The following is a 27,879-nucleotide window of genomic DNA, read 5'->3' on the forward strand; positions in this document are numbered from 1 at the left end:
GAAATGACAATTCCCACTGTTCCATTTGGGATTGCCAGATACAGCAGGGGCCAGCTCCAGGGATACACTCAGAAGCACTGAATACTCTTCCTAATATCTATTTATCTATCTCTATGTCTCTCATTCTCTCTCTCATACTTTCTTTTTCACACTCCTTCTTATTCTCTCTCACAGTCACTCCCACTCTCTCATATTCTCTCTTTCTCTCTCCCACTCTCTCGTTCTCTCTTTCTCTCTTTCTCATATTCTCTTTCTCTCTCTCCCTCTCTCATGTTCTTTCTCCCTCCCTCATGTTTTTCGTTCTCTCTCCCACTTCCTCATGGTCTCTCCCCCTCTCTCTCTCCCTCACTCCCCCCACTGTGCAGACCCACGGGGAGGTGGAACGTCGGATTGTCTCCCAGCTCCTGACACTGATGGACGGACTGAAGCAGCGAACTCACGTCATCGTCATAGCTGCCACCAACCGGCCGAACAGCATTGACCCGGCACTCCGGAGATTCGGTGGGTTTCAGGTCAGCTCCAGTCTGCCCCGTGGCAGGCCACTGTCGCCGTTTCTAGACCATTAGATACAGCAGCAGAATTAGCCCATTTTTGCCCATTTAGTGTGCTCTGCCATTCAATCATGGCTGTTCTAAATGCCATTCTCCTGCCTTCTCCCCATAACTCTTAACCTCATTACCAACCAAGGACCTATCAATCTTTGCCTTAACTGCATCCAAAGACGTGGCCTCCACTGGCCTCTGTGGCAAAAGGTTGTACAGATTCACCACGGCCTGACTGAAGAAATTTCTCTTCATCCTAGTTTAATTCTGAGGCTGTGCCCTCAGATACTAGACACCCCTACCAGTGGAAACATTCTCTCCACATGCACTCTATTCAGATCTTTCCGTATTTGGTAGGTTTCAATGTGATTCTCCCCTCACATAGTCATACAATACAAAGAAAAGCCTTTGGCCCACGTTCCACACTGACCATCAAATACCCACTTATGCTGTTAGTTGTCCGTTGTGTCGAAAGCTGGCAGGAGAGCCGTGTGGGAGAGTTGTTAAGGTGGAAAAGCCGTCGCTCTGGGGCAGTTCCACTCTCTCAACCCCGGAAATCCAGGCCCTATGGTCATCGCGATTGGGGTCTTCCTTGATTGCAGGGGATGAGCATGACTTCTTTGATGCCTCGGCTTCGATGTCCTTCGCTCTGCACAAAGCTTTGCAGAGCTGTCTTCCTGGCTGTTGATCTCGCCCACCCAGTGCGCCGGAGATGACTTTGCATGCTGGCACAGGTATGTCCCTGTTTCACTGGGGTATGAGGCTATCCGGTTTACCTCACCTGTTAAGTGGTGTTCCGGGGTGTGGCTGCTGTCACGGGCAAGCAGCTTCTTGGAGCCAGAGGTGAGAGCTGGGTCTCCTGTCAATGGTGAGTGAGTGGCCCCCAGAATGGACACGACAAGCCCCTTCACCAGAGGTGCTAACCCCCCGCCACCAGACACCAATCGCACCCCGTTTATACTAAGTCAGAAGGAAACTGTGTAGATGCTAGAAATCTAAAATATAAATAGAAAATACAGGAGATATTCATTCCCAGTTTTGACGAAGCATCTTCACTCTGACATGTCTGTTCCTCTCTGCACAGATGCACCCTGACCTGCTGGGTATTTCCGCTTGATTTTACCCATCCATGCTAATCCCATTTCCCTGCACAAAGCACAGTCCAGATGAAGAGTCTCAATCTGACATGTTGGCTGTCTGTTTCCCTCCACAGATGCTGCCTGACCCATTGAGTTCTTCCACCATCTGTTTCACTCCATTTTCCAGCCTCTGACACCTCTACGTACCTCACCCTACTGTTCCTTGGTGATTAAGTGCTTCGTTAGATACTTCTTCAAAGTGTGGGAGTCTCAGGCAGTGTACTCCAGATCCCAACACCACCCCTCACCCCAGATCTTCTGTAACCCTCTCACCAAACTTGTGCCCTCTAGTTTTAGATTCCTCTTTTTCAGGGTAAAGTGTCCTACAGTCTACCCCATCTTCACTGTTCATAATTTGTGGATGGGAAAGGTTCAGACAGGGTGATAGTTACCAAATGCAGTTATGGACTGTATAACATAGAACACACAGCACAGTACAGGCTCTTCAGCACAAGATGTTGAGCGGACCTTTTAACCTAAAAGCTGCTGCCGCATAGCAACTAATTTCATGACGTGGGTGATATTAAACATGATTCCAATTCAGGGATCAATCTAACCCTTCCCTCCTACATAGCCGTCCATTTGTCCTATCATCCATATACTTAACAGTGCTGTGTAAAGTCTTCAACTCCCACCCTAAGACTTTAGCCTAGTACTGTATCTAAGAGTTTCTGAACTGCCCAGAATGTAGCTCCTCTGTCGTTAGATGGGAATCTGACTGACATGGATTAGTTAGGTTGGAGGGCCTGTTTCACTGCTCTGTGAGTCTATGTGGAGGGCCACCTGAAAACCTCTTAAGACCCACAGCTGAACCTGGCTTTACAGTGGGCACCTCTGTCCATGCCAGCCAACTCACATTTTGTCCAACCCACACCCACCTCCGAGGGTGACCCCTGTAGCCTTTTGCTGTCTGTCTCGACAGGTCGCTTCGATCGCGAGATCGACATCGGAATCCCGGATTCCATCGGCAGGCTTGAGATCTTACAAATTCACACCAAGAACATGAAGCTGGCGGATGACGTGGACCTTGAGAAGGTGGGGAAGGGGGGAGGGGGAGCTCCTTGGGGTGGGAGAACGGGGACTGCGATTGGTTGCAGAACGCATCCACATAGTTAATTTTAACAAGTTAAGAGCTCAAAGTCACCGATTGCCATCAGAAACTGAAGATACATTTCCTCAATTTGCTGGCACCAACACAGGGATTTTAATGCTGATAAATGTGAGATGCTACATTTTGGTAGGACTAATCAAAATAGGACATACATGGTAAATGGTGGGGCATTGAAGAATGCAGTAGAACAGAGGGTTCTAGGAATAATGGCGCATAGTTCCCTGAAGGTGGAATCTCATGTGGATAGGGTGGTGAAGAAAGCTTTTGGTATGCTGGCCTTTATAAATCAGAGCATTGAGTATAGGAGTTGGGATGTAATGTTGAAATTGTACAGGGCATTGGTGAGGCCAAATTTGGAGTATTGTGTACAGTTCTGGTCACCAAATTATAGGAAAGATGTTAACAAAATAGAGAGAGTACAGAGGAGATTTATTAGAATGTTACCTGGGTTTCATCACCTGAGTTACAGAGAAAGGTTGAACAAGTTGTTTATTCTTTGGAGCGCAGAAGGTTGAGGGGGGACTTGATAGAGGTATTTAAAATTATGAGGGGGATAGATAGAGTTGACATGGATAGGGTTTTTCCATTGAGAGTAGGGGAGATTCAAACGAGGACATGAGTTGAGAGTTAAAGGGCAAAAGTTTAGGGGTAACTTGAGGGGGAACTTCTTTACTCAGAGAGTGGTAGCTGTGTGGAATGAGCTTCCAGCAGAAATGGTTGAGGCAGGTTCGATGTTGTCATTAAAGTTAAATTGGACAGCTATATGGACAGGAAAGGAATGGAGGGTTATGGGCTGAGTGCAGGTCGGTGGGACTAGGTGAGAGTAAGCATTCGGCATGGACTAGAAGGGCCGAGATGGCCTGTTTCTGTGCTGTAATTGTTATATGGGCAGGAGTAGAGGTGAGGTGTTTCAGCCGTTTGGGATTTCTCTACCTTCCAAAATGATGGGGGCTGATCAGCCAACTTCTCCCCATGTCCCTCGGTCTTTAAGAAATTTATCCAGCTCCTACTTTAATTTTTTAAAGTTCAAAATAAACTTGTTATCAAAGTATACATATGTTACCATATACTACTCTGAGATTCATTTTTGTATTCACAGCAGACAAAAAAATTACACCTCATCTCAGTCCCAAACCTTATCGACCCACATCCCCTCATAATCTTGAATTCCTGACAAAGTGGCCACATTTCTCTAAATCTTATGGGGTCAGACCAAAAGACTACGAGCAGAATTAGGTCATTCGGCCCTTTGAGTCTGCTCCGCCATCCCATCATGGCTGATTTATTATCCCTCTCAACCCCATTCTCCTGCCTTCTCCCATAACCTGTACAAATCAAGAACCTCTTTAACTACAGGCCCTTCTGACTCGATCTGTTGTCGTGTCAACCCCTCTTCCCTGGAACCAACCTGATTCATCCAGGCTGTTGTGAGTTTAGACCCAGGTGACTCAATCTACCTTCCTCCTACATGGCAGCCCAGGAAACAGGCTTTGCTTGATTTGATTCCCTTCTGCAGATTGCGCACGACACCCACGGGCACGTGGGCGCGGACTTGGCCGCGCTGTGCTCCGAGGCCGCTCTGCAGGCCATCCGGAAGAAGATGAGCATCATTGACCTGGAGGACGAGACGATTGATGCAGACGTCCTGAACTCGATGGCAGTGACGATGGACGACTTCCAGGTGAGGCCTTCCCAGTCCCCCAGACCAGCCCGCTTTCCAACCAACATCTTCCAGTTAAGTGGCATCATTAAAAACATTCCAGCCTGCTTCACAGGAGGAAATTGAATACAAATTGACTTGAAGGGTGGTCCGAATTTCAGGCTGAGAGCTTGAATTAGGACAATTGTGGTGCTGAGCTGGAGTGTTGGCCTAGATCTTTGTGCTTATAGAACGGGGAACAGTACAACCCAGGAGCAGGTCATTTGGCCCACAACCTTGATCCGAACTAATCAAATGGCTAACTAAACTGAACACTCCTGTGTACTCTATGTCCAGATCTGTGTACACTCTGCATATTAATGTGTTTACCTAAGAGCCTTTTAAACTGTGGCTCCTTGAGTTCCCTCCGAGTGTTCTCGTGTCCTCCCATGTTCCAAAGACACAGGGGGTTAGTAGATTCATTGCTGACACGGGCGTAATTGTGCTCGTTGGGCCAGAACGGCTTGTGTCTCGAAAGGAAATAAATGCCTCCGTGATATCGGCCTGCACAACCCCTGGCAGCACACTCTAGACATCTGGCACTGAGTGTTTAAAAAAAATAAAACATCTTATTCAGCACATCTCCTTTGAACTTAACCCCCCCCACACACACACGCCCCCATCTTAAATGCATGCAAGTGGAACTTGAGCCCAGAATGCTCTGACTCGGACAGAAGAGTTTGGGCCTGAAACCTCGACTGTTTAATCCCCACCCCCATAGAGGCCTGACTTGCTGAGTTCCTCCAGACTCTTGTGCAGATTTCCAGCACCTGCAGAATCTCTTGTGTTTACGAGAATGTATTGCCCACTGAGTTATGGCTGATGTGGGATTAGGAGTGAAACTAGGAGGGATCTCGGTGGGCTGAATGGCCTAATGCGGCTCCTAATGTCTTGTGGTCTTAAATTGAAAGAGAAGATTTAGGTGGGCAGAGTGAGGCTTACAAATTGGTAATAATAAGGACAAGAGATTCTGCAGATACTGGAAATTTTGGGTAACACACACAGAATGCTGAAGGAACTCAGCAGGTCAGGCAGCATCTTTGAAGGGAAATAAACAATTGACATTTTGGGCTGAGACCCCTCATCAGGACTTAAGAAAGGTCTCGGCCTGAAACGTTGACATTTTGTTCCCCCTCCGTAAATGCTGGCTGACCTGTTAAGTTCCTCCAGCATTTTGTGCGTGTGTGTCATAGACTGGTGCTTGGTTTAATTAATGCTTCCTGTCCTGTTTCCCCGTGTATTCCAGTGGGCACTGGGCCAGAGTAACCCCTCAGCTCTGCGGGAGACAGTGGTGGAGGTGCCGACGGTCACCTGGGACGACATTGGAGGCTTGGATGAGGTGAAACGGGAGCTCCAGGAGCTTGTGCAGGTGGGTGCGCAGGAAGACAGGAAGTGACAGGAAGTACTTCCCTCATCCGGGGAGGGAAGGCACGGTCGGTGGCAGAATGGTAGTGTAGCAGTCGGTGCAAGGTTTTACAGCGCCGGCTGTAAGATCAGGGTTCAATTCCCACCAATGTCTATAAGGGTTTGTACATTCTCCTCAGTGACCGTGTGGGTTTCCTCCAAGTGCTCTGGTTTCCTCCCACATTCCAAAGACTGATGGTCTGGATTACTGAGGAGTAGCCACGCTATTTTGGTGCCAGAAGCATGGCAATATTTGCGGGCTGCCCCCAGCACAATCCTGGCTGATTTGATTTGGTGCAAATGATACATTTCATTTTATATTTCGACATACATGTGACAAAAGAAGCTAATCTTTCACAGCTAGAAAGAGCTTGCATGTTGGAATGGCCTCCAGGGGCCAACGAGTACTAAATCCACAAGAACCCAAGGGGAGATGAGAGGAATGCCTTTATTTAATCACAGTGAGGCGCAATGATATGTTAATATTTGCTTGTTGGACGGTGAGGAATAGGGGTTTCCAGAACCAATGGCACTGGTATTGGTTTATTAATGTCACGTACTGAGACAGAGTGAAAAGCTTGTCCTGCGTACTGTTCATTCAGATCAGATCATTACGCAGTGCTTTGAGGTAGGACAAGGGAAAACAATAACAATACAGAACAAAGTATAAAAGCTACAGAGACAATGCAGAGCAGGTAAACAATGAAGTGTCAGATCACAGTGAGGCAGATGATGCAGTGAAGTCTGTCAGATTGTACTGTGATGTCCTGAACTGCATCCACAACTCTCGGCAGCTCCTTGCGGTCCAGTCACGTGCAGAGCAGCTGCCACTCCGGGCTGTGGTGCTTCCATACAGAATGCGTTCTCTTGTGCATCGACAAAAGGATATGCTGAATTTCAATGGGATAACTCCCAAACAGGAGGATCCAGCCTAGGCTGAATGGGGATAGCACTAAAATCTGACAATCTAAACCCAACTCAAGGACTTGGGATCTTTTCTCACCTCCTCCCACCATCAGGACAAAACAATCAGGAGCAGGGAGTAAGCCACTCGGTCCCTCTGGTCTATACAATCCCAACCTTGCCCTCAACGTGGCCCTCCCTTGCTTTCCCATACCTTTGTACTGTAAATGTCAAACTGTAAGGAAAGATTACAGCACAGAAACAGGTTCTTTGGCCCCTCTAGTCTATGTCAGCCTGGCCTTCTACCTAGTCCCAACAACCTGCACTGGGACTGCAGACTTCCATACCTGACAGGGTATTGGCTGAAACCAGAACCAGAGGTCAAAGGTCTAGGGTGAAAGGTAAATCTGAGGAGGAACTTCTTCACTCAGAGGGTGGTGTGAGTGTGGAACAAGTTGCCAGCAGAAGCGATAGATGCAGGTTCAGTTGTAGCTTCTAACAGAAGCTTCAATAGGTACATGGATGGGAAGGGTTTAGAGGAATCGGAGCAGATAGGTTGGACTCGGCGGAAGTTGAGGTCAGCATGGACTAGGTGAGCTGAAGGCTGCTTCAGTACTCTCTAACTCTACGATTAACTTCCTGCATTTGTTTCCATCCAGTACCCAGTGGAGTACCCAGACAAGTTCCTGAAGTTTGGCATGACCCCATCTCGTGGCGTTTTATTCTACGGTCCTCCCGGCTGTGGAAAGACCCTGCTGGCCAAGGCCATTGCCTCTGAATGTCAGGCTAACTTCGTCTCCATCAAAGGACCGGAGCTGCTCACCATGTGGTTTGGAGAGTCAGAAGCCAATGTACGGGACGTCTTTGACAAGGTACCAAGTTTCCTTAATTGCTTTGAAGGAATTTGGCAACTTTGTGTGGATAAACATGAGGTTTCCACTTTGCTGGATAAAACGAGGAGGCATTTATTATCTGAAAGGTGATAGATTGCGAAAAGGGGAGGAGCAATGGGGTCTTGTTACCCGGTATAACAGTTGCTGAAGGTAAGCCTCCAGGTACAAGGCTTATTTTTTGCTGGCTTTTGCAGTAAGAGGATTCAAATAGAGAAACAGAGGTGTCTTGTAGTAAGTGTAAAGGATATTGATGAGGCCACATTTGGAACGTTGTGTTCAGTTTACGTTATCGGAAAGGTGCCATCAAGCTGGAAAGAGTGCAAAGGAGATTCACCAGGATGGTCCCGGGACTTGAGAGATTGAGCTATAGGGAGAAGTTCAGCAGGTTGGGATTTTTTGTTTTGTTGGGGGGTAGGAGAATGAGGGAAGATGTTATTGAGGTAGTCAGTTTAAAGTAATGAGGGTCAAGGAGAGGGTGAATGAGTACAGTTTTTTTCCCAGGAGTGAGAATGAGTATAGTCTTTTTCCCGGGATTGGGAATTTAAATATGAGAAGGTATAAATTTAAGCTGAGAAGGGAGAGATTTAATGGGAGACTGAGGGGCAAAGTTTTCACCCAGAGGGTGGTCAGTACATGGAATGAGCTGCCAGGAGAAGTGAAGTGATTGTGGCAGGTACATTAACAAGTTTTAAAAGGAAGTTGGACAACTACATGAATAAGAAAGGCTGATGTGGGAAACAAGACTAGCTTAGATGAGATTTTGGTCAGCATGGACCAGATGGGCTGAAGGGCCATTTTCCCCTGCTCCCTAATTACACAGGGTCTTGATAAGATTGGATTGGGCCAATTAAGTGAATATATACTAGAATTAAGAAGAGATGTCACTGAAATCTAGTGATTTTCAACAGAACCTAATAAATTAGATGCAGAAAGGATGTTCCCGATATCCTGGAAGTCCATATCACAGTCTAAGGATAGGTTGTAGGCCATTTAAGAGGAGAGATTTCATCTAACAGAGACGAGACTATAGAATTCTTTCTAGCAAAGTGCACTGAAGCCAGATGATTAAATAGTCAAGAAAGAGTTAGATATTGGTTGGGTTACAAAGGTCAAGGTCTATGTGGGAAAAACAAGAACAGAAGACTGAATTTGAATGATCAGCCACATTCACGTTGAAAGATAGAACAGCAGTAAGGGGCCAAATGGCCTCTTTCTCCTTTTTTTCTGCATGTTTACATTGGTAACAGTGCTGTTGAGGAAGGATTTAAGTTGATGTTTGGGATGTGTGTGAACGTCAAGCCTGGAGAAGCTTCGATTATTCACTGTGGAACAGAGAAGGTTAAGGGGGGATTTGTTAGACGTTCCAAAATTCAAAGGGTGTGAGAGAAACACTGGTTCATTGGCTGATTGATGCCAAATGTACTGAGATGCTCAGAAAAGCTTGTCTTGCGTAGTTCATACAGATTAGTTTATTACGCAGTACATTGAGTAGAACAAAGAAAAATCATTAACAATACAGAATAAAATGTAAAAGCTCCAGAGAAGGTGCAGCACTGATAAGCATTAATGTACAAGCTCTGACGAGGTAGATGTGAGGTCAAGAGAACCTGAATCAGGTTTAATACCTCCAGCATATGTCGTAAAATTTGTTAATTTAGCAGCAGCAGTATATTGTGATACATAATAATTAAAGCCGTGAATTACAGTAGGGGTGTGTGTGTGTGTGTGTGTGTGTGTGTGTATATATATTTGTCAAATTAAAGAAGTAGTGCAAAAAAAGTAGTGATGTAATGTTAATGGGTTCAGAAATCAGATGGCAGAGGGGAAGAAGCTGTTCCTGAATGACTGAGTGTGTGTCTTCAGGCTCCTGTACCTCCTCCCTAATGGTAGCAATGAGAACTGAGCATCTTATCATACACGATTGTATAACAGTGGGACAGAAGCGGTCCCTATGCCTGGTTGAACATGCTTTTGGACCTTTGTATCTTCCAGCCGATTGGAGAGAGGGGAGAGGAGAGAATATCCGGGCTGGGTGAAGTGTTTGATGATGCCGGTACCAGCTTTACTGAGCCAGTGAGGGGTATGTTCCCACAGACAGCAGCTCCTCCTGTGCTAACCTGCTGGACAACAGGAGCAGATTCACTATCATTTCCAGCCAATGTCAACTATTCATATTTTCATTTTTCTTTCTGTTAACAAATCTAAATTATGGAGTAGCTGTGGTGTGATTGAAAGTCAAATGCATGGTGGTCGACTGGGAACTGTCGCCTCAAACCAGGGGCAAATAGGGATAGACAGTAAACGCTGGCCTTTACCAAGAAAAAAATAGCCCATAATGATTATCCCGGATCCTGGCACCAGTGTCTGCAGCAACATCAGTCAGAAATTGGTTAAATCTGGTCTCTTGTGGAAGACTCCTGTTCTGATTGGCCCTTGCTGTATTTTGTTCAGGCTCGACAGGCCGCGCCCTGTATCTTGTTCTTCGATGAGTTGGACTCCATCGCCAAGTCTCGCGGCGGGAGTGCAGGGGATGGTGGTGGAGCAGCAGACAGGGTGATCAACCAAATCCTCACTGAAATGGACGGCATGTCCAACAAGAAGAACGTCTTCATCATCGGAGCCACAAACAGGTAGATCGAAGGAGGGGCACTCACATACGTGCACCCTGTTCACTCCCACAGAGCCTTTCCCAGAGACAGACTCACTCCCACACACCCTGCCACAGAGGCACCATCACTCACACGGAAACTGTCCCAGAGACACGTTCACTCCCACAGACTCTGTCCCAGAGACATGTTCACTCCCGCAGACCCTGTCCCAGGGACACGTTCACTCCCGCAGACTCTGTCCCAGAGACGTGTTCACTCCCGCAGACTCTGTCCCAGAGACATATTCACTCCCGCAGACTCTGTCCCAGAGACGTGTTCACTCCCGCAGACCCTGTCCCAGGGACACGTTCGCTCCCGCAGACTCTGTCCCAGAGATGCGTTCACTCCCGCAGACTCTGTCCCAGAGACGCGTTCACTCCCGCAGACTCTGTCCCAGAGATGTGTTCACTCCCGCAGACTCTGTCCCAGAGACAGACTGTCTCCCACAGATATCTGCAAGGGCTCTAAGTCAAAACCAATTTTATTGTCACATGCACATGTGCAATGAAAAACTTACTTCCCTCATCATTGCGGGTACATAACATCAGATAAGCAGCATTCACAAGAAAAATATAAATAAAATATTCAATTTTTACAAGAAAGGCCATAATATAGAACAAAAACAAACAAAACCTTTTCAATGTGTGGTTGTGATACTGAGGGAGTGATTAGGGTTGTTCCGGTTTTCTCAAGAACAAAATGATTGAAAGGAAACAGCTGTTCTTGGACCTGGTGGTGTGGGGCTTCTCTATCTCCTGCCCGATAGGAGGTGCCCTGACCAAGATGGTAGGGAGCTTTGATGAATGCTGACTTCTTGTACAACTTTCTGTAGATACTACCGACGGTGGGAAGGGATGTGAGCCCATTACTCTCTGCAGGTTTTGACAGTTCTGCCATTCAGTTTGCAGCATCAGACCAAATTACAACCAGTGAGGACATTTTCAACATTACATCTATACAGCTTTGTCCGAGTATTTGATGGCGAACCAAACCTTCTCAACCTCCAAGGAAAATAAGGACCCTCGAGTCTTCCTGCTGGTTGTATCTATGTGCAAGTTATAGGACAGGTCATTTGATATGTTAGCACCCAGGAACATTACTGATTAACCTGATGCTCATCACTGCCATGCCTCTGACGTAGACTGGTGAATGTTTACTCTCCTTCCTCTTCCCCTTCCTGAAACCAACGTCAAGCAAAAGGATGTTACCATGAGCAGAAGTAGAAGTGGCAGCATTAGCCATTTCTACTTCCGAGCGCCGTCTTCCTGCAGGCCCACTCCCAGGGGATTTCTCTCAGGAATGAATCCCAGGGCCAGGTGCAGGGCTCACAGTCTAGTGCAGAGTCCAATCCCAGAGGCCCACTCTCAAGAACAGAGGTCGTACCAAGAGGTGTTCTGCTCAGGCCCAGCCAGGTTCACTTCCAGAAAGAGGGGTAATCCCTCAGAGGCAAGGGGTAGAGTGGTCACCATACACCAGACCCATTCCCATGAGGAAGACTCAGACAACCGGAGGACTCGTCTCAGTGGCAGGACTCACTCCCATAAGCTGGACTAGTCACTCCCCAGAAATTTGCTCCTGGGCACAAGGCCCACTCTTTCAGACATGGGCATAACTAAGACAAGGTTTTCATGATCCATATCCCTCAACACACTGCATATTCATATCTAATTGGCTCTTAAACATCATATCATACCTATGCAAACACCAGGAATTCTGCAGATGCTGGAAATTCAAGCAACACACATCAAAGTTGCTGGTGAACGCACCAGACCAGGCAGCATCTCTAGGAAGAGGTACAGTCGACGTTTCGGGCCGAGACCCTTCATCAGGACTAACTGAAGGAAGAGCTAGTAAGAGATTTGAAAGTGGGAGGGGGAGGGGGAGATCCAAAATGATAGGAGAAGACAGGAGGGGGAGGGATGGAGCCAAGAGCTGGACAGGTGATTGGCAAAGGGGATATGAGAGGATCATGGGACACGAGACATGGCATGAGCATCGACTTTTCTAACTTCTGCTAATGTCCCACCTCCCCCTCGTACCCCATCCATTATTTATTTATATACACACATTCTTTCTCTCACTCTCTTTTTTCTCCCTCTGTCCCTCTGACTATACCCCTTGCCCATCCTCTGCTTTCCCCCCTCCCCCTTTTCTTTCTTCCCGGACCTCCTGTCCCATGATCCTCTCGTATCCCTTTTGCCAATCACCTGTCCAGCTCTTGGCTCCATCCCTCCCCCTCCTGTCTTCTCCTATCATTTTGGATCTCCCCCTCCCCCTCCCACTTTCAAATCTCTTACTAACTCTTCCTTCAGTTAGTCCTGACGAAGGGTCTCGTCCCGAAACGTCGACTGTACCTCTTCCTAGAGATGCTGCCTGGCCTGCTGCGTTCACCAGCAACTTTGATATCATACCTATGTCCACCATCACCCCTAAAAGCTCATTCCAGGCACCCACCACTCTCCTCTTTTAAAAAAAGTTTCCCCACACACCTCTTTTAACCTTCTTTAGGAACAGATACGAGGGGTGATCGATAAGTTCATGGCCTAAGATAGAAGGAGACAATTTTAGAAAACCTAGCTCATTTATTTTTCAACGTTGTCCCCTCCTACATGTACACACTTAGTCCAGCAGTCGTGGAGCATACGGATCCCTTCTTTGTAGAAGTGGTCCATAGCAGGGATGATTGATAAGTCTGTGACCTAAGGTAGAAGGAGATGAGTTATTAACTTCAAACTTTCTGCATTATCACTCAAAGAGTTGAACTGCACCTGCATGTAACGAGAACGTCTTGGACCTCCAGGTGGTCCACAGCAGGGGTGATTGATAAGTTCGTGGTCTAAGGTAAAGGGAGATGAGTTATACAGCTCTCGTTACATACATGTGCAGTTCAACCCTGAGTGAAAATGCAGAAAGTTTGAAGTTAATAACTCATCTCCTTCTACCTTAGGCCACGAACTTATCAATCACCCCATGCTGTGGACCACTTCTGGAGGTCCAAGACGCCGACTTCTCCAAAGAAGGGATCGGTATGCTCCACGACCGCTGGACTAAGTGTGTAAATGCAAAAAACTAAATGTGCTAGGTTTTCTAAAATTGACTCCTTCTACCTTAGGCCACAAACTTATCAATCACCCCTCATATAACTAGGACAAGGTTCCACTGACAAGGACTCAGTCATACCCACAAATTATCCAGTCACCATCTCATGGGAGCTTCTTCTGCACAAACCAACTGTCCTATCATGCTCCTGCACTGCATTTCCACTTCCAAAGGGATTGGTTGGATGAAAGGTGCTTCGAGACCCCTGGGGTGGTGAGGGTGCTACAGAAATGATTGCACTTTCCTTTTTGGTTTACTTACAGACCTGACATCATTGATCCAGCCATCCTGAGACCTGGGCGTCTGGATCAGCTAATTTATATCCCACTGCCCGATGAGAAGTCCCGGATGGCCATCTTGAAAGCCAACCTGAGAAAGTCTCCGATTGCAAAGGTAGGGAGATCCAGGTTCAATACTGCCCACTGGTGCCGTCTTGTGTGGAGTCTGAGAGAAAGAGATTAGCTTTTTCTTGTCACATGTATATCAGAATCAGAATCAGGTTTAATATCACCGGCATACTTCGTGAAATTTGTTAACTTTGCGGCAGCAGTACATTGCAATACATGATAATGGAAAAAAGAAGACTGTGAATTATGATAAATATATTTACATAAAATACTGTAGTTAATAAGAAGTGCAAAAAGAAGAAATGAAAAAATAGCGAGGTAGTGTTAATGGGTTCAATGTCCATTCAGAAATCTGATGGCAGAGGGGAAGAAGCTGGTCCTGAATGATTGAGTGTGTGCCTTCAGGCTTCTGTACCTCCTTCCTGATGGTAACAATGAGAAGACGGCAAGTCCTGGGTGCTGGGGCGTCCTTAATGATGGACGGCACCTCTCTGAGGCACTGCTCCTTCAAGATACCTGGATATTCTGGAGGCTCGTGCTCATGATAAGTTTACAATTCTCTGCCACTTACATTCATCCTGTGCAGTAGCCTCTCCCCCACCCACCCCATCCCATACCAGCAATAAGCTCTGTTTCCAGCCATGTTCTGGCCATTTGAGAAGAGACTCCAATTGTAAGGTAGGAAGTCATGGAATTTTGTCACAGAACATGTAAGAGGCCAAATGATTTGGTAAAATCAACGGATTAGCTGTCGTGTCCAAGGCAAGGATACGAGAAGAAAATAATACAGATGATGAACAGCTGCCAAAGACCTAAATGACCTTTTCAAGTGGTTCAATTTAATATCAGAGAATGTATACCATATACAACTTGAAATTCTTACTCTTCACAGACATCCACAAAACAAAAAAAACAAAGAATGTATGACAGAAACATCAGAACTCCAAATCCCCCCTCCCCTCCTATACTCAAGCAGCAGCAGAAGCATTGACCCTCACCCTCCCCACAGCCTCCACCCCCCACTTTCACCGGCAAGTGATTCCTGCTCGGTTTGGCAACCACTCACCACGTGACTGTAAAAAACTGCAGAGAGTTGTGGACACAGCTCAGCACATCACAGAAACCAGACTCCCCTCCATGGAGTCTGCCTGTACCTCCAACTGCCAGCATAATCAAAGACCCCACTCACTGGATGTTCTCTCTCCCCCCCCCCCACCCCCTTCCATCAGGCAGTAGCTACAAAAGCCGAAATGCACATGCTACAAGTCTCAAGGACAGCTTCTATCCCACTGTTACAACTATTAAATGGTTCCCTTGTACGGCACAGTAGCAGAGCGGTTAGTACCAGCAACCTGGGTTCAATTTCCACCACTGCCTGCAAGGAGTTTGTATGTTCTCCCCTTGACCACGTAGGTTTCCTCCAGGTACTCTGGTTTTCTCCCACATTCCAAAGACGTACATTTGGCAGGTTAATTGGTCATTGTAAATTGTCCTGGAGTTAGCCTAGAATTAAATTGGGGGATTGCTAGGCAGCATGGCTCCAAAGGTTGCAAAGGCTTGTTCTGTACTGTATCTCAACAAGATAGATGGACTCTTGACTTCAGAATCTACCTTGGCATCATATTGTACGTTATTGTTTACCTAAACTGCACTTTCTCTGTAGTTTTTACACTTCATTCTGCATTGTTATTTTCCCCAGTTCTACCTCAGTGCTCTGATCTGTATAAACAGTATACAAGAGAAGCTCTTCACTGTATCTTGCTACGTTACAATAATAAGCCAACTCCAGTTGGCCACAGTCCAGTTTCCTCCCACACACCAAAGGTTTGCAAGTCAGGAGGTTAAATGGCCACTGTAGATTGTCACTTGCGTGCAGCTGAGGGGTAAACTCTGGAGAGAGTTGCTAACTGCCTTGAAAGCCAGTCCAGGAGGGACTCCGAACACAGAGGTGGAAAGTCGTGGTATTCGGGCACAGAAGCGATGGAATAATACTTTCCGGGAACTTCTGCCTGAGAACTTGGATAAGCTGGTATATACAAGCTCAGGCAAAACTAGGAGTTTTCGTTCCAGAGTTGTTCTTTAAGAGTTGTCACCTTATGTACAGATACTCTTGTACCTCGAGTCACTCTATGTACATACAGTCAGGCTATGTACCTCCTCTACCTAATAACGTGGCCACTGGTCTTCTGCTGATGTAGCCCATCGACTTCAACGTTTGAAGTGTTGCATTTTCAGAGATAATCTTCCACACACCACTGTTGTAACATGTGGTTATTTGAGTTACTGTCGCCTTCCTGTCAGCCTGAACCAGTCTGGCTATTCTCCTCTGACCTCTCTCATTAACAAGGCATTTTCACCCACAGAACTGCTGATCGTCCGATGTTTTTTTGTTTTCACACCAGTCTCTGTAAACTCTAGAGACTGCTATGTGTGAAAATCCCAGGAGATCAGCAGTTTTTGAGATACTCGAACCACACCGTCTGTCATCAATAATCATTCCATGGTCAAAGTCACTTAGATCACGTTTCTTCCCCATTCTGATGTTTGGTCTGAACAACTGAACCTCTTGACCATGTCTGCGTGCTTTTATGCATTGAGTTGCTGCTACATGATTGGCTGATCAGATATTTGCATTAATGAACAATTGTACAGGAGTACCTGGCAAAGTGACCACTGAGTTTATATAAGCTAAACTTGTGTATTTATACTTATTGTGTTCCTTATGCTTATTGTGGTTTTCCTGCTACATCAGATCCAGAGTAGCAATCACTTTGTTCTCCTGTACACTCCTATACTGAAGGGTGACAATAAATAATTTTGAGTCGAACCTGGTAATGATAATGGGGGGAGAGGATGGAGTAGAGCCGACTCATGCAGTCTTCTTCTGTTGTGTGGCAGGGTGTTGACTTGGGCTACCTGGCCAAGATAACCCATGGCTTCTCGGGAGCCGACCTGACCGAGATCTGCCAGAGGGCATGCAAGCTGGCGATCCGCGAGGCCATCGAGGCTGAAATCCGGAGGGAGCAGGAACATCGGCACAATCCTGACGCTGCCATGGTGCGTGATAGTGGGGGGTAGGAGGGTGTGGGAGTGGGAAGAGGGTGACTTACTGAGGGTGCTTTGGGATGCCCTGTACCAGGAATTGAAAGGAAGGCAGATGGTTCCCTGTGGTGCCACTTGGCAGGGGCACCTTGCATGCGATAATTCACTGGGTTCTGTCACTGTGGGAACCTCAGTGGCTGAGGTGTGCACAACGCAGTCCGCTGGGAGAGATGCAGCGTGCACGACGCAGCCCGCTGGGGGAGGTGCAGCGTGCACGAGGCAGCCCGCCGGGGGAGGTGCAGCGTGCACGAGGCAGCCCGCCGGGGGAGGTGCAGCGTGCACGAGGCAGCCCGCCGGGGGAGGTGCAGCGTGCACGAGGCAGCCCGCCGGGGGAGGTGCAGCGTGCACGAGGCAGCCCGCCGGGGGAGGTGCAGCGTGCACGACGCAGCCCACGGAGGGAGGTGCAGTGTGCACGACGCAGCGCTGGGGGAGGTGCAGCGTGCACGACGCAGCCCACGGAGGGAGGTGCAGCGTGCACGACGCAGCGCTGGGGGAGGTGCAGCGTGCACGACGCAGCCCACGGAGGGAGGTGCAACGTGCACGACGCAGCCCGCTGGGGGAGGTGCAGCGTGCACGAGGCAGCCCGCCGGGGGAGGTGCAGCGTGCACGACGCAGCCCGCTGAGGGAGGTACAGTGCTGCAGCGGGTAGAGCCACTGCCCTGCAGCTCCATCGATGCCGCGTTCAATCCCCAGCTAGGGGCGTTTCCCGGACACAGTTTGCACACCATCCTTGTGACCATGTCAATTTCCTTCTCTATCCCCAGCACCTGGGAGCCGGGAGGTTTATTTGTGGCTCCTGTACGTTGTGCCTGGTATGGGTGGGTGGAGGAACCTGTGAGAGTTGATGGGGATGTGAGAAGAATGGAGAGGTATTGGCATAGAAAATCAGAGTCAGAAGAGGTTCTGCAGATGCTCGAGACCTTGAATGACACACGCAAAGTGCTGGAGGAACTCAGCAGGGCGGGCAACATTGACTGAGGGGAGTAAACAAACAGCCTATCAGGTGAGACCCTTCATCAGGAGATCCAAAATGTCGACTGATAATTCCCCTCCGTAGACGCTGCCTAAGCCAGCTGGTGGTACAGGGTCACCCACACTGGACTTCGAGGCAAGTGGTCCTGGATTTGGATCCGGTTGACTTCTTGCATACTTTCCATCCATGCCAGGTTGAACATCGAGCTAGCAGCTTAGTCTTGGGAAAAAAAACAGACAAAATGATAGAGAAAGAGCAAGGTTGCTGCCTGAGGCACAGGCGCAGAAAGGAACGACAACATTGGATGCTGCCTGACTTGCTGAGTTCCTCCAGCATTTTATATAGTATTGGCATAGGGTTGCTGGAAATGGGTGCCTGGTCTTGATGGGCAGAAAAGCCTGTTTTCCTGCTCTCTGCACGCTAATGTGACCTAACACCACTCTACCAACTCATCGCAGGAGCTTTCCAGCCCCGGGTTTGCTCCCGTTCCCATTCTCACATCTGTGGCTCATATTTTCCAGGACGACGACTATGACCCCGTTCCTGAAATCCGCTCCGATCACTTCGAGGAGGCCATGAGGTTTGGCCGCCGTTCAGTCAGCGACAATGACATCAGGAAGTACGAGATGTTCGCCCAGACGCTGCAGCAGAGCAGAGGCTTTGGGAACTTCAGGTCTGTACCATCAGGGCATCTCCGTGCACCCCCCTCCCCATCCATCCATCAAACCCCCTCCCAGTCCATCCACTGCCGCCCCCCCCCAGTCCATCCATTTGTACCGACACCTCACCGACCGCACTGCTCAAGCCAGCTCAGGTGCCAGGTCAAAAATCAAAAGCACAGTTGAAATAAAGTCAGAAAAACCCAGCAGGTCAGGCAGCATCTGTGTAAGGAAAGCCATTATCAATTCAGGTCAGGAAGAGTTCTGACGAAGGGTTCTTTGAACATAGAACATTACAGATACATTCCCTTCAGCTCATGATGTCTGTACTGAATTATACTTATTCTCATCTGTGTGCATGTGATTTATCTCCCTCCATATTCATGTGTGTCTCTCGAACAGCCTCTTTAAGACCAGTAATGTATCAGTTATCAGCGCCATCACTCCCCGTGTAAAATCAGTTCACCCTACACATCTTTACATTTTACTGCTCTCACCTTAAATGTATGCTCTCTAGTATTGGATATTGTTGTGTACCGTTTGCTAGGTCTTATAACAAAGAACCAAAAAACACAGAGTAGATCTGTTCAGAGACACTTTAGTTGCAAGCATACTGATATCTCAAAATAGTGCCATCCATCATTAAGCACGCCATCACCCAGAACATGCCCTCTTCTCATTGCTACCATCAGGAAGGAGGTACAAGAGCCCAAAGACACACACTCAATGTTACAGGAATAGTTTCTTCCCCTCTGCCATCCAATTTCAGAATGGATATTGAACCCAAGACCACCACACTACTTATTTAAATTAACTTATATACAAAATCAGGTGTAATATCACCAGCATATGTCATGAAATTGCTGTTATGTATCAGTACAATGCATTACATATATATATATTATTTTATGTACTGCATTGTACTGTAACTTTTTTATTATTTATTATAAATAAAATGTATTATTTTTATTATTATGTATTGCATTGTATTGCTGCCACATAACAATGATACCTGATTCTATCTATTACCCACTGTGGTTTGTTCACCTCTCTGTCTCCAACACTCTACAGAATAAAGTCCTTGCCTGTCCAACCTCTCCTTCTAACTCAGTCCCTTAAATCATGGCAACATTCTTGTAAATCTTTTCTGCACTCCTTCTGGTCTAACGTCATCTTAGCTTCAGCATGGTGTCCTTACCTTCAACCTTTCTTCATCCCTCCCACCCCTTCCACCCACCCAATCCCATCTGCCTATCAACCCCTCCCCATCTCCCATCAGCCTCGACACACACTCCTACCCTCTGCATGTCAGTCTTGCCTCTTCCCTCTCACTCTCAGTGCAGGGTTATGGCCTGGAATGTTGACATAGTCCTTTTGCCTCTGCAGGCGCTGCTTGACCCATTCATTACTCCCACCGTTCCACCCCCGTTTCACGTTCCAGCCTCCCTGCCTTCCAGTGCTGCGCGGCTCCCATCACAGACTGTTGGGTGGGGGAGACCTCATGACGTCAGGGGATGGATGTCATCTCCAACAACTATCCCAAAGTCCATCAGCGTCAATGTCCTCTTCCTCTTGCAGGTTTCCGTCCGGTAGCCAGTCCAGTGGTCAGGGGAGCGACAGAGGGAGTGGAGGGAGCCTGTACCGTGAGGATGGAGACGATGACCTTTACAACTGAGGAAGCCGCCAAAGGTCAAGGTTGCACGGGTCATGATTTGGAACAGGCTGCCACCCAAGCCCTCCCCCAGTGCATTGCCAAGGACGTGAATACCAACATAAACTTTGGAGGAAAGTGGGATATTATCCACTAGGGTTTGGGCCTGGAACGTTGCTTCATTTTGGGACGTCCGACCTCATATCCCATCAGCTGTGTTCGATGAATGGTGGATGTGATTTCATCGATCAGCAGTTTGTACAGCTCTCAACCCAGGATTGTGCAGGTCCTGTGTGTGTGTCTGTGTGTATCCCCATCTGGCTCAACCCCATCACCCACCAGCCTCTACATAATATATATATCTTCGCCTCCTGTACATTAAGCTTGGTACTCATCCACACGTGGACTGGATGATTAGATATTTGACTCTTTGACTAAATATAAACTGAAAGGATGTTTTCCAAAGACAATCATCATTTTACGGAGTTACTTTTGCAGTGTGGTTCTGAATATTAAAGATTTTCAGTCGTTGGGAGAATAATTAAAATCTCGATTGTCACTGTAAACCTGTCATGTCAGACAATGATTGTGCAGTGTGTGTGTGTGTGTCTGTCTGTCTGTCTGTGTGTGCCGTGGACTGGTCTGTCCATAGAATTGACTATCTCTATGGACAAATAAATCCTCATGGACAAAACAACGCACACAAAATGCTGGAGGAATTTGGCAGGCCAGGCAGCATCCATGGGGAAAAAGTAAGCAGTCGACATTTCAGGCCGAGACCCTTCATCTATGTTGAAAAATCCTGAAGAATGGTCTCGGCCTGAAACCTTGACTGTTTGCTCTTTCCCATAGATGCTGCCTGGCCTGCCGAGTTCCTCTGGCATTCTGTGTGTTGCTCTTCATAAGACATGCTCCTCCTCATGATAAATCTTCTCTGCACCCTCTCTAGATCTTCTTTTTCCTTCCTATAAGGAGGAGACCAGAACTAAACACAATGCTCCAATCATTACCTGTATATGTGCAGTGATCATATTCCAGGCCACTTGTGTCAAGTAGCCCCCGTCCTATCTTCTAACAGAGAGCCGGTCGCCTCTGTTTCCCCACTGCACCTTCTGAACGCCGCACCTGTGGCTGCTTGGAAGTTTCAAATGAGGTACAGTCAGGCGTTGGGTAATATCATTTCCTGTCGGTGTTTAAGGCATCTCAATATGTTTATGTTATGTTAGTGATTTTAGAATACCACAGTGTTACAATACTTATGTGTATTTAAAGAGTGTATTGGGTACTGAGGGATTTCATCGTATCTGCATTTTATTACTTGTGGGAACGAAGCATTTTAAATTTTATTGTTCATTTAGAGAAATGGCCCTTCTGGCCCAGTGAGCCCACACCACCCATTTTACGCCCATGTGACCATATCAACTGGTACGTCTTTGGACTTTGGGAGGAAATCCACGTGGTCACAAGAGAAACCGTACAAACTCCTTACTGGCAGCGGTGGGAATTGAACCTGGTCTCTGCATGGTAATGCATTGTGCTAACGGCTGTGCTACCGTGCCTCATCCTCCTCTGATAATCAACTGTCAAGCCCAGTGTTTCCCAACTTCTTTTAGCCCAATGCCCCCCTAAAGCACTTTCATACTTGCCAATGTCTCTCTTAGGCACAATATACTTTCCGGCACCCCCAAAATGTAAAAACGTGTCTAACATACGCTAACATGAGAAAAATTATCCTACTTTAAATTTTTATTTGTCCTTAAACCTAGCTTACCTGTGTGCTGTACAGCAGCTTTGGCATAATGCGATCCTTGAGCTTGCTGGTTTTTAACAAGAGTTGAAATATCTGGTTCAAGTTGTGACAGAAAAAAAGCCTTAAATCCCCACACGTAACAATGTCCAAGCGGTTTCTGATCTTTGTGAGTATGTGGTTCACTGCACTGAAGTCTCTTCAACAAGGTAGGAGAATGAAAATGCAACAAAAAGCAATTTGGCTCTTCTCCAAAGTCCAGGAAACTTTGTATGACAGTGTAGCCACATACCACAAAAGCCAATATTTTTGAAAAGCTTTTTTGCTTCTTCATTATTCTGAATTTCAATAGTTTCTCTTGCAACCTTTCTTCCTATTCTTTCAGTTTGCAAAGAGATGGGTTAATTACCCAATCCGGAATGTCCAGATCGTTCAAATCCTTGAATTGATTCTGAAAATCCTTCCTCAGTGACTGCAGGTGTAAGCAGTACTCTTGCAAATCGCCATCTGTGAAGGAGAGTGCCATACTTTCCATGCAGGGAAACATTCTTCACCCAATGTTTTCAACCACAGTGTCAAAAACATCAAAGAAACATTTTAAGCAGCAGCCTTTGATAGCCAGTGCACTTCAGTGTGAAGAAGCAAGCCTTCAAACTCTTCATTATTATCTTGGTATAACTGAAATATTCTGCTATTTAATGGATGAGCTTTAATCTTGTTGAGAGCAGATATTTCAAGAGTCATGCTTGAAACAAGTCACTGGCTGAGGTTTTGGCTGTGAGATGTTGACATTGTATTACACAAAGGATTACAAACAGACTTGGAATTTTATTTTCATAAATACCACTAAACCAACATGGGGACCTGTCATACATGGTGCTCCATCTGTTGCACAAGGAATCGTGTTCCTGATCGGAATACTTTTATCCTCAATATACATTTTGAACTCATGGTAGATCGATTTTCCATTGATTTTTTTTTACTTTTTACAAAAGAGAATCTCTTCATAAACATTTCCATTTTTGATTAACCGTACATATGCCATTAACAATGCCTCATTGCCTCACACAGTTGACTCACCCAGTTGTATCCCAAATTCTGCTTTTTGCAGGTCTGTGCATAATTAACACTCAATGTCTTCACTAATTTTGTCAATATGACAAGCTACAGAGTTATTACTCAGAGGAATTGATTTTAAAACGCTGGTTTCCATTTTGAGAACAGTGGTGCACACTTCCGATACATCAGGCATTATTAATCTTTCACCAATTGTATGAGATTTTCCACACCTTGCTATCATTTTGGAAACGTTATAAGAAGCACTGAGACCACTATCAAGGTCATTTTTATCTTTCTTGGTAAATGACTAGAATGTGCAACGCTTTTCAAATGCTTCTTTCATCTTCTGGATCTGAGTAATACCATAAGTAGCCTTTTCAGGGTGTCTTTTACGGAAGTGTTCCTACAATCTTGATGGTTTTGTGCTTCATTAGACAGTACAGTATTACAAATAAGATACACGGGGCATCGCTGATCTGGCAGGAACAGAACAAAACCATACTTCAGGTATGTAGCATTGGTTTGACGCACTTTCTGTTGTTCATGTTCTTTAGCAGGATTAGAATTCAAGGCTTCTCCGCCTTCAGACTCACAGAAACTGTGCCGTATATTTTTATCCATCATTAACGGGGTTAAATTAAAATAATTAAAAAACACAAATTTCCCCTCACCTTTCTCGATCTCACTGTCTCTATCTCAGGAGACAGCTTATCCATCAATGTCTGTTACAAACCCACGGACTCTCACAACTACCTGGACTATACCTCGTCCCACCCTGTTATTTGTAAAAACGCCATCCTTTTCTCTCAATTTCTCTGTCACCGCCACATCTGCGCTCAGGATGAGGCTTTTTATTCTAGAACGAAGGAGATTTCCTCCTTTTTCAAAGAAAGGGGATTTCCTTCCTCCACCATCAACATTGCCCTCAACCACATCTCTTCCATGTCACACACATCTGCTCTTAGCCCATCCTCCCGCCACCCTACCAGAGATAGGGTTCCTCTTGTCCTCACCTACCACCCCACCAGCTTGTGCGTCCAGCACATAATTCTCCGAAACTTTCACCATCTCCAACAGGATCCCACCACCAAGCACGTCTTTCCCTCCCCCACCCCCCAACTTTCTGCTTTCCACAGGGATCGCTCCCAAGGCGACTCCCTTGTCCATTCGTCCTTCCCGCTGATCTTCCTCTTGGCACATATCCTTGAAAGCAGAACAAGTGCTACACTTGCCCCTACATCTCCTCCTTCACCACCATTCAGGGCCCTAAACAGTCCTTCCAGGTGAGGCGACACTTCACCTGTGAGTCTGTTGGGGTCATATACTGCCACCGAGTTCCTCTGCTGTGGCCTCTTATATATCGGCGAGACCCACGTAGACTGGGAGACTGCTTTGCCCAGCACCTATTTTCTGTCCACCTGAAGAAGAATCTCCCGGTGGCCAACCATTTTAATTCCACTTCCCATTCCCATTCCGATATGTCCATCCATGGCCTCCTTATCCGTTATTCCATAAGATCATGGTTGATCTGGGCATGGACTCATCTCCAGCTACCTGCCTTTTCCCTGTAACCCTTAATTCCCCTTCTATGCAAAAATCTACCCAACCTTGTCTTAAATATATTTACTGAGGTAGCTTCCACTGCTTCATTGTGCAGAGAATTCCACAGATTCTCCGCTCTCTAAGAAAAACTGTTTCTCCTCATCTCCATCCTAAATCTACTCCCCTAAATCTTGAGGTTATTTCCCTTACGTCTAATCTCATCTACTAATGGAAACAACTTTCCTGCCTCTATCTTATCTATTCCTTTCATAATTTTATATGTTTCTACAGGATCTCCCCTCATTTATCTGAATCCCTGGTGACTCAATCTCTCCTCATAGTCTAAGCCCCTCATCTCTGGAATCAACCTGGTGAACCTCCTCTGCACTGCCTCCAAAACCAGTATATCCTCCCTCAAGTAAGGAGACCAGAACTGCATGCAGTTCTCCAGGTGCAGCCTCACCAGTACCCTGTACAGCTGCAGCATAACCTCCCTGCTCTTAAATTCAGTCCCGCCAGCAATGAAGGCCAACATTCCATTTGCCTTCTTTGTAGCCTGCTGCACCTGCAAACCAACCTTTTGTGATTCATGCACAAGTACTGCCAAGTCCCTCTGCACAGCAGCATGCTGCAATTTTTTACCATTTAAATAATAATCTGCTCTTACATTTTCCTTCCAAAGTGGATGACCTCGCATTTACCAACATTGTACTCCATCTGCCAGACCCTTGCCCACTCACTTAACCTATCTATATCTCTCTGCAGACTCTCTGAATCTTCTGCACAATTTGCTGTTCCACTCAATTTAGTATCATCAGCAAACTTAGATATGCTACACTAGGTCCCCTCTTCCAGATTGTTAATGTATTTTGTGAACAATTTCAGGCCCAGCACCATCCCCTGTGGCACACCACTCACCACTGATTGCCATCCAGAGTAGCACCCATGTATCCCAACTCTCTGCTTTCTATTGGTTAACCAATCCTCTATCCATGCTAATACATTGCTCCCAACTCCATGCATCCTTATCTTATGGTTAAGTCTTTTATGTGGCACCTTATCAAAAGCCTTCTGAAATCCAAGTAAATAACGTCCATCTGTTCCCCTCTATCCACCGTGCTCGATATATCCTCAAAGAACTCCAGTAAGTTTGTCAAACAGGATGTACTTTTGCTGAATCCATGCTGGTTCTGCCTGATGGGTCCATTTCTTTCCAGATGTCTCACTATTTCTTCTTTAATGATAGCTTCAAGCATTTTAACAACTACAGATGTTAAACTAACTGAGCTATAGTTACTTTCCTTTTGCCTACATCCCTTTTTGAACAGTGTCGTAACATTCGCCATCTTCCAATCTGCCGGAAACTGCCCAGAGTCCAGAGAATTTTGTTAAATCATCACCAAAGCCTTTACTATAACGTCTGCCATTTTTTTCAGTATCCTGGGATGCATTCCATCAGGACCAGGGGACTTGTCTATTCTCAAGCCCACAAGTTTGCTCAGCACTTCCTCTTTAGTGATAGCTATTGTATCGAGGTCCACACCTCCCATTGCATCCATAACATCTCTCTTTGGCATGTTAGATGTGTCCTCCACCGTGAAGACCAACACAAAATGGTAATTCATAGCCTCAGCCATTTTTTCATTACCCAATATCAATCCCGCCTCTGGTCCTCCAAGGGACCTACATTCACTTTAGCCACCTTTTTCTGCTTTATATATTTATAAAAACTCTTACTGTCTGTTTTTATATTTTGTGCTAGTTTATTTTCATAATCTAGCCTCCCTTTCTTTATTGCTCGCTTAGTGGTTCTTTGTTGGTTTTTAAAATTGTCCCAGTCTTCCAGTTTCCCACTACTCTTAGTGACTTTGTATGCATGAGCTTTTAGTTTGATGCCTTCTTTTCTTTCCTTAGTTATCCAAGGCTGGCTCTCCCCACCCTTACTATCCTTGCTTTTAACTGGAATATACTTTTGTTGAGCACCGTGAAAATTTTCTTTGAAAGTCTTCCACTGTTTCTCAACTGTCCCACCACATAGGCTGTGTTTGCAGTCTACACTAGCCAAATTCTCCCTCATCCCATGGTACTCTCCATTGTTTAGGCATAATACACTGGTTTTAGATTGAACTATTGCACCCTCCATTTGTATGAGAAACTCTATCATACTGTGATCACTCTTTCCAAGAGGATTGCTAACTACAAGATCACTAATTTTACCTGTCTCATTGCACAGGACAAGATCTAAGATGATACATTCCCTTGTAGGTTCAGTGACATGCTGTTCAAGAAAGCCATCACGGATGCATTCTATGAAGTCCTCCTCAAGTCTGCCTCGGCCAACTTGATTCATCCAATCCATGTGCAAGTTAAAGTCCCCAATGATAACTGCTGTTCCATTCTTACATGCCTCAGATATTTCTCTTGTTTATTGCCTGTGCCACTGTAATGTTATTATTCAGTGGCTGATAGACAACTCCCACCAGTGACTTTTTCAGACATCCCACCCTGCAAAAACTCATTTCAGGGAGGTAGCACCAACACCCCCACCCCCCATAACCCCATATACCACCCCCCCCCCCCCCCGGTCAACCTCCAAGGGTACCTGTATACAGGACATTTGATTTGATTATGAAAGAACACAACAATTTATTTGATCACATATTGAAACTATTCACACACACACACATATTCCTTGTTGAGTATTTTGTTGGCAGTCTCAATGCTAATAGCTAAATGCTAATGCAAATAGCTTTTCTATTTCTTTTGCAAACTTTCCTTGTACTGTGATGCGGCTTGCTTGGCAGATTTGAGCATTTTGCCAGAAGTCTCAACCTCATAGCAGTCTGTGTCTGTGTCAATGAATTTGTTAATTCTGCAAGACATCAGATTCACAAGTGTTTTCTGAGACAGCTGACTTCTGAATTCTGTTTTAATGTGATGCACCATGCTGAATGCCCTTTCTACATCACAATTAGAATTTGGCAGCACCAAAAGCTGGAACGGCAGGTTATACTCAACGATGAAAGATGTAAAGTACACCTCAGCTCTAGTGACCTTCTCTGTCAGACTTTGGTTTTCTGCTGAAAAGAACTGTGAAATACTTGAGCAGCCTTCCCTGCGCTTAGCCTCCCTAATATGTTGTGGTCCCTAAAAGAAATAAAAGCATAAGATGTATCCTTATTATACTCGCAAACAACAGGAATTCTGCGGATGCTGGAAATTCAAGCAACACACATCAAAGTTGCTGGTGAACACAACAGGCCAGGCAGCATCTCTAGGAAGAGGTACAAACGTCGACTGTACCTCTTCCTAGAGATGCTGCCTGGCCTGCTGCTTTTATGTGTGTTGCTCCTTATTATAT

At 46.2% G+C, this 27,879-nt stretch overlaps 1 protein-coding gene across 2 annotated transcripts in view; it reads left to right on the top strand.

Moving 5' to 3' along the window:
* Nucleotides 1-20,723, top strand: part of LOC140191025 (transitional endoplasmic reticulum ATPase-like) — an 84,605-nt gene extending 63,882 nt beyond the window's left edge. For both annotated transcript variants that reach the window (XM_072248065.1, XM_072248066.1), the window contains exons 9-18: nucleotides 366-501; nucleotides 2,604-2,716; nucleotides 4,309-4,473; nucleotides 5,738-5,860; nucleotides 7,458-7,670; nucleotides 10,143-10,321; nucleotides 13,702-13,831; nucleotides 16,684-16,842; nucleotides 18,382-18,533; nucleotides 20,098-20,723. In XM_072248065.1, coding sequence (XP_072104166.1) covers nucleotides 366-501; nucleotides 2,604-2,716; nucleotides 4,309-4,473; nucleotides 5,738-5,860; nucleotides 7,458-7,670; nucleotides 10,143-10,321; nucleotides 13,702-13,831; nucleotides 16,684-16,842; nucleotides 18,382-18,533; nucleotides 20,098-20,194 — 1,467 coding nt within the window. In that variant the 3' untranslated portion in view covers nucleotides 20,195-20,723. The remainder of the gene's footprint in view (nucleotides 1-365; nucleotides 502-2,603; nucleotides 2,717-4,308; nucleotides 4,474-5,737; nucleotides 5,861-7,457; nucleotides 7,671-10,142; nucleotides 10,322-13,701; nucleotides 13,832-16,683; nucleotides 16,843-18,381; nucleotides 18,534-20,097) is intronic.
* The last annotated feature ends 7,156 nt before the right edge of the window (nucleotides 20,724-27,879 follow it).

The sequence above is a fragment of the Mobula birostris genome, chromosome 32 (genome assembly GCF_030028105.1).
Source record: "Mobula birostris isolate sMobBir1 chromosome 32, sMobBir1.hap1, whole genome shotgun sequence".
In the NCBI taxonomy this organism is placed as follows: domain Eukaryota; kingdom Metazoa; phylum Chordata; class Chondrichthyes; order Myliobatiformes; family Myliobatidae; genus Mobula; species Mobula birostris.